The sequence below is a fragment of the Octodon degus genome, unplaced genomic scaffold (genome assembly GCF_000260255.1).
Source record: "Octodon degus isolate 3935 unplaced genomic scaffold, OctDeg1.0 scaffold00111, whole genome shotgun sequence".
NCBI lineage: Eukaryota > Metazoa > Chordata > Mammalia > Rodentia > Octodontidae > Octodon > Octodon degus.
This window is the reverse complement of record NW_004524687.1, coordinates 3,635,349-3,642,332: the sequence shown is the minus strand read 5'-3', so window position 1 is coordinate 3,642,332 and position 6,984 is coordinate 3,635,349. Positions and strand designations below refer to the sequence as shown.

General features: G+C 39.4%; 1 protein-coding gene across 1 annotated transcript in view; it reads left to right on the top strand.

Moving 5' to 3' along the window:
* The window catches only part of LOC101589187 (M-phase phosphoprotein 8), a 40,132-nt gene that overhangs the window by 22,635 nt on the left and 10,513 nt on the right, over positions 1-6,984 (top strand). Inside the window, exons 4-5 of the mRNA XM_023699168.1 lie at positions 632-725; positions 1,281-1,636. Of these exons, the coding sequence (XP_023554936.1) occupies positions 632-725; positions 1,281-1,636 (450 nt within the window). The remainder of the gene's footprint in view (positions 1-631; positions 726-1,280; positions 1,637-6,984) is intronic.

Sequence of the window (6,984 nt, the reverse complement as noted above, 5' to 3'; positions counted from 1 at the left end):
AAAAAAAAAAAAAAAAAAAACATGTTACTCCTGGAACCAAGTGGTTAATTTAAAAAAAAACAAAAAAACCATTACAGTGTTTAAACTTCAACAGATGGCCGGGGAGATGGCTCAGTAGAATAAGCACTTCCCTGGCAAGCTCAAGGGCCTGAGTTCAATCCACAGTTCTGCCAAAACAAAAAATAAAAATAAACCTCAACAGATGAGTATTATTTGTATGAAAAGTATTTGGAACATGTATTCTATTGAAAATAGTGATTCTAAGAGTTGGAATATTTTCTCTCAAAAAAAATGTATGTAATTGAAATAAAATAGAACATATGTTTTGCTTTATATGCACACACATGTAATTACATATATTACTAATGTGTATGTGTTTGGGGTTAGTTTGCCCAGTTGCTAAGAATCAGGTTGAAGTCTTTCTGTGTTAGTCAAGTGCCCTACCAGCAGACTTCATCTCCAGCCTACCTTCTTCAACCTCTGCATCTACTTCAGATGTATTTCTGCTGTGAACATACAGCCTTAAATGCAACTACTATCTGTCCCATTTATAAATTTAGTCACTAGGAATCTCATTTTTGGTATTCTTGCTAATCAAGCTTTGAGTTTATGAGTCCTTTGTGATTGTCAGTACTGCCAGTTCTCTTCCCAGTTTAGCGTGTGTGTGCATGTGCACCCAATGTGTGTACTGCTAGAGACTGAATCCAAGGCCTTAACACATACTAGTAAGCATAGGCGCTTATCTCTGAGCTACATAATTGCCAATGTTTCTTCTCAGTTTTATCTTTAGATCAAAGCTCCTGGCAGTCTTGGTGTGGTGGTACACACCTATAACTCAATGTGGGAGGCTAAGACAAGAGGATCATTGCACATTTGAGGCCAGCCTGGGCTACATAGTTCAAGACTAGCCTAAACTACATAGCAAAACCCTGTGTCAAACAGACAAACCCCATGCTACTGGTAGTAAGTACTTTTTACCAGGTGTGCCATCACTGATCTCCCACCTGACTATTTTTCCCACTTAGCACTGAAAACCATTTCTGTACAAGCTCCAAGCTGCCATAGTAGACAGGGTGACATCTTTGACAGTAGGAAACCTGGTGGAGTAGTGAGAATCACCTTGAGCAATCCCTATTATAGTGGTCGGCTACCATTTGACACATTCTAGATACTGAGCACCTGATAGAAAGATTCAGTGCAAAATGATTTTGTGGTTTTGACTATAAATCTAACCATACATTTTCATAAACCAAGGCAGATAGATACTAGTAAAAATTAAGAAAATGTGTTTGATGCTAACCCAGATTTTCTTCTGATTGCAACAGAAGTCTGTGACTCCTACTTACCATCAGTTTTTATTTTTGAATTAGCATTTAAGGAAATCAGAAATGCATTCAATTTATTTAAAAAAACAACAGAAGAAAAAACTGATGTTGCTGAGAACAACTGGAAAAAAGAAGAAATATTGGATTGTAAAACTACAGAAGACCAAAAAGCCAAGGAAAACAAGTACTCACTGAAAGAAAGCAGAAATACTAGAAATGAAACTGACACTTGGGCACACATTGCTGCAGAAGACCAGCAGGAGGGTGTGGACAGTGTGTGTCCAGCAGATGAGAATTTGGGTGAGTTTGCTTGATACTGTTTTGCAGAATGTTTTCAGAGTAGTGCACCATATTGATTATTCTTACCCCCTATATTTCTGGTCAGAAAATAACGTTTTATTTGGATTTTGTGAATAAAAACTTTATACTGAAAACTCGAGTCATTCTTTGGCTTCTAAATATATCAAAAGATATTTTGTCTGTCCATGTAATATGCTTAGCACATTGAGAAGTTAAGTTTTCAGAACTTGCAACTCGTGTATTAATGGATTCTTTCTAGATACACTTTGTTTTTAGCAGTACTCAGGATTGGGCCCAGGGCTGCTCTTATCAGTGAGGTAAAATTCCCCAAGACCTTTTTTTTTTTTTTTTTTTTTTTTTGAGACACAAGGACATTAAGTTTCTCAGATAGAACTCAAATTTGCAGTCTCCTGCCTTCACCTCCCTTGTTGCTGGGATTACAAGTTTGCACCATCACAACTGGTTTGTACCCTTCCCTTTTAACTTGTAAATAAAAACCACATAAAAGAGTTGTAAACAGTATCTGCGGGCATTGGAATTACCTGAGAAAGGCACAGTACAGCATACAGAGCTGTGGGGAAGAACAGGACATAAAGGTTGATTTGATGAAACTAATGTTTGAATCTTTAGAAATTAAGATTCTTAAAATAAGTTATGTGACAGACTGGATATTTTGAGAACTCTTACTATAAAACTATATTCTAGGTGCCTTGATAAAACATGCTTTTGGAGGTATGGCTGAGCTTGCATGAAATTGGGGTGACTTCTGGAACTGGTTGATAAGGACAAGAGAGTCAGTTGTCCCAAAAGTATATGTCAAATAGTAGCACTACTGTTAAGAGATACTATAAGATGGGCATGGTGGCACATCCTTAGAATCCCCACACTTCAAAGTCTGAGGCAGGAAGATTTCTACAAATTCGAGGTCAGTTGGGGCTGCTTAGTGAATTAAAAGACCAGCCTGAAGAATATAGTGTGAGTGTCTCAAATGAAACAGAACCCAAAAGGATGCATACTTTAAAGACTAGATATAGGAGGGAGCAGTAGTAAAACTGAAAGTTAATTTCTTGAAAAGACTAAAGAGGGCTGGGGTTATAGCTTAGTGATTTAAGTGCCTGCCTGACAAACACAAGGTTCTGAGTTAAATCCCCAGTACCACAAAAAAAGAATTAGACAAGCTTCTGACATAGCTGAAGGTGTTTTGAAAAAAGGTCTTAACCAATATTTCACATGAAAAACCAGCCTCAGTTACAGATGGAAAAGATAAAAGGATTCTATGTGTATTTTCTTACAAATAGATTGGAAAAATCAATGACATGGGGAAATTCCTGGTTTTAACAGAATCAGCTCAGATTGAGGTGTGGAGAGACATGCCTGTAATCCTACCATGTTGACAGACTTAAGATAGGGTCACAAGCTGAAGCCCAGCCTAGGCAGTTAGCATCTAAGTATCACCCTGCTTCACAATTAAAAAGGACCAGTGATGTGGCACAGTGCAGAGATCCTGGGCTCAATCCCTAGTACCACACATACACAGAAAAGAATATAGACTTGAGTTGTCTGTAGTTCAGGCTAGGCTTAAATTTTATGTGCTGGCCTTGAACTCATGGTGATCCTGCTCTCTCAGCCTCTAGAATGCAAGGGTTACAGGCATGTCTCACCACATCTGGCTCCAACAAATAATTAAAAAAAGATGAAATGGCTGCACACACCTAGGATCCCATCACTCTGGAGGCTGAGACAGCATGCTTGCAAAGAGTTTGAGGCCACATTGGACTAATGGAGTTCAAGGCCAGCTTGAACTGCACAGTGAGATCCTATCCCTTGTCCCCAGTCCCTCCCCTCCAAAAAAAAAAATCATGAAATGGTAATTGGATTTAATAGAAAGACCAGAAGGATTTATACTCAAGGGCTATCAAACAGATAAGTCTTCATAAACATTAATTTTTTTTTTTTGCGGAACCGGGGATTGAACTCGGATCCTTGCATTTGCCAGTCAAGCACTTATCCTACTGAGCCATCTCTCTGGCCGTATAAACATTCATTCTTTGAGACCACTATAACTTCAATATCAAAATCAGATAAACTATATAAGGAAAACAACAGGCCAAGCTCATCCATGAGTTTAGATGTGAAAGTTCTAAACAGAACCTGTACACATTGAATATAGGTTTGTTTAAAGAATCCTTAGATGTTTTCCTTAGGAATTGTAAAGCAAAATATTTAATAGCATTGTTATTAACAGCAATTTTTTTTTTCTTTTAGATAGGGTCTCAGTTTAACTATATAGTTCAGGCTGACCTTGAACTGACTATATAGCTCCAGTTAGCTCAAAACAGGCAGTCCTGCCTCAGCCTCCCAAGTGCTGTGATTACAGGGGTATAACTACCATGTTGGCTGCCTTCTTGATTTTTGAAATACAGCCAACTATGAAAACAGGGTGCTTTCAGCTGTTTAAAATATCACTAAACCAAAGGCAAAAGATTTGTAATGGCTAAACATAAGCAACATTTTTCTCAAATCAGGAGAAATAAAAGGATGTTGTCTGTCACCACTGTCTTTCAGCATTGTACTGTAAAACAAAGAAAAGCAGAAGGCATTGGAAAGGAAGGAAGGACCAAAAACAGCCTCATGCTCAGATGGTATGATCCGTAGAAAAATGCAAAGGAATCTATACACATTATTGGAAATACAGTATTACAAATTGGGGTCCTGGGATAAGGCTGGTTAGGAGAGTGCTAGCTTTGTGTGTCTAAGGCCCTTAGTGCCCCTCTAAGTACATGTATTACAAGTGCAGTGAGGTGACTGGATAGAAGAATAGTGCACAAAAGTCAGTGGTATGTCCTATATTCACTAATTTATTTTTGAGATGTGAGTTTCACTATGCAGTTTGGTTTAGGCTGACATTGATTTCATTATATAGTCCATGCTGGCCTTAAACTGGCAATCCTCCTGTCTCAGCCTCCTAAGTGCTGAGATTAGAGGAATATTTGGCCAGTACACATCTTCTTAAAAACTTTTTTTTGTGTGTGTGACAGGGTCTCTGTAGAGTCCAGGCTAGGCCGGCGTTGAACTCAGTATGTAGCCCACACTGGCCTCAAACTTGTGATCATGTTACCTCAGTGTCCACTCCCCCCATGTGCTGGAATTATAGCTATGCACCCCCCCCCCCCCCATGCCTGGAAGAGAAGCTTACTTTTTTTTTCCCCCCCTCCGGTACTGGGGATTGAACTCAGGACCTTGCACTTGACAGGCAAGTGCTTATTCTACTGAGCTATCTCCCCAGCCCCTTAGCTTAGTTTTCAATAGCAATATATTTATAAGATGCTAACAATATTGTTGGTAAAAGATAAGGTTGTGGGGCGAGGAGATGGCTCAGTGGAATAAGCGCTTCCCTGGCAAGCGCAAGGGCCTGAGTTCAATCCCTGATTCCACCAAAAAAAAAAAAAATAAGGTTGCATGGAGAAAATTCCAGAGTGTTTCTTGAGTAAGTCATTAAAATCTACATATGCCACTGTTACTAATTGAAAAAACAGTTTCTATACCACTATCCTCAGACTGCTCTATATTTTTTATTTTTTGCCAGAACCAGGGTTTGAACTCATGCCCTTGCGCTTGCCCGGGAAGCACTTATTCCACTGAGTCAAACTGCTTTATAAAGCTCAGTGTGGAGTAGAGAGTGCAGCTCAATGGTTGGGCCACTTCCCTGGCATGTTTAAGGCCCTGGCTTCCAACTCCAACACCACACAAAAAAACCTGTTGTTTTTTTTTTTCGTGGAATTCCCAAGCATTGATTGTAAAATTAATGAAGACTTAAGAAAAGCCAAGTCCATTTTGACAGTGGTAATCACAACTCACTGTCTAAAGCCAGCAATGAGTATAGGGAATAAATCAGTTTAATACCGACACTGCAGAGACCCCTCAGGCAGGGCTGCCATACCCCTGTGCTTGGAGAGCACATCTGTGTCAGCAAGTTGGGATAACTGACTGTTTCTACAGGGAACTCCAACAATACCCAGGTATTAGGTATTTAGAGCATTAAGAATATTTGTGACCTTGGGGTTGGGAAAGACAAGACAAAAAAACATAATGATAGGATTGATAAAGTAAGTTCACTGGGTTGGGAAATGGGGTCTCCATTGTGATCTGAGACAGACCATAAGATTAGGCCTGTCACTGCCTGTTATTTTGGACTAAAAGAATAATCCACGTGCATATTCCTTATGAAAGGGAACTGCAGTTACTATGACCCTTCTGCTGTTACTCAGAATTGAGGTGCAGGAAGTCTGTGACAGCCAAACAGCTCATTGGCACCTGGGTTATAGAGCCATAATGCAAAGGCTGTGCCATCCCTAGGTGTGATACTGTGCTCAGTGTTGGCAAAGTTGTCTCACTTGCATCTTTTGCAAATTTTATTTCTGTTGGCTAGGTTATCTGCTTATCTGTCTTACTTAGAAAAGACTAGTTTCCTAGTTTTTGAGTATTTTCCAGTTTTAATCCTTTATGTCTACAATTGAGAAAAAGCTTTGGAATTTAAAATTATATCTATAAATTGACTGAAAACTGACATTTTTATTTCTATTTTGATTCTTTCATCAATGAAAAAGTTTGGTAGTTAGCTCTTCACTTATAACCTCTTCAACCTCTGTATATTTTGAGTTGGTTTAACTTAACTGATACTAAATAGCATGTAGGCATTTGGAATTACTCTCGATAAGCTATACTGAGGTCTCAGTGATGTGCCACAGTGTTAATGAGGGATGAGCATAGCATTCAGGGTTCAAGGGTGCATGGATCTGTCAGATGTGGGAAGGAAACCAGCAATTTATGCTTTTTTTTTTTTTTAATGTATTTAGTACAAGGTCTTACTACATAGATCAGGCTCATAGTGATCCTCCTGTTTTCAGCCTCCCAAGCTAGAGATTATAGGTGCATGCCACCACACCTTCTCAGTCGCTGTCTCAGCTTTCCCTGGGGGTGGGGCTGGTACGCAAGGGATCAAACCCTGGTTGCTGAGCCTGCCTAAGCAAGCACTTTAGTCTGCTGAGCTGCCTGTCTGGCCCTTATGCTGTTGCCTTGAGAGTATAGTTCAGGCACTGTGGGATCCAAGTCTGGGAGGGTGATAAACAATGATTTTTATTTAGTTACTGGTAAAATTTACGTATTTAAAATGACTACCTAGGGCTGGGAAGAAAGCGCAAGGGTCTGAGTTCAATTCCGGTTCCACACACACACACACACACACACACACACAAAAATAACTACCTGTATGAACAGTTGGAAGCAGTACTTCATAAGACTGGGCAAGTACAGGAAAAAAATGTTAAAATCACTCATGATTTCTCTTCATAAATCCTCA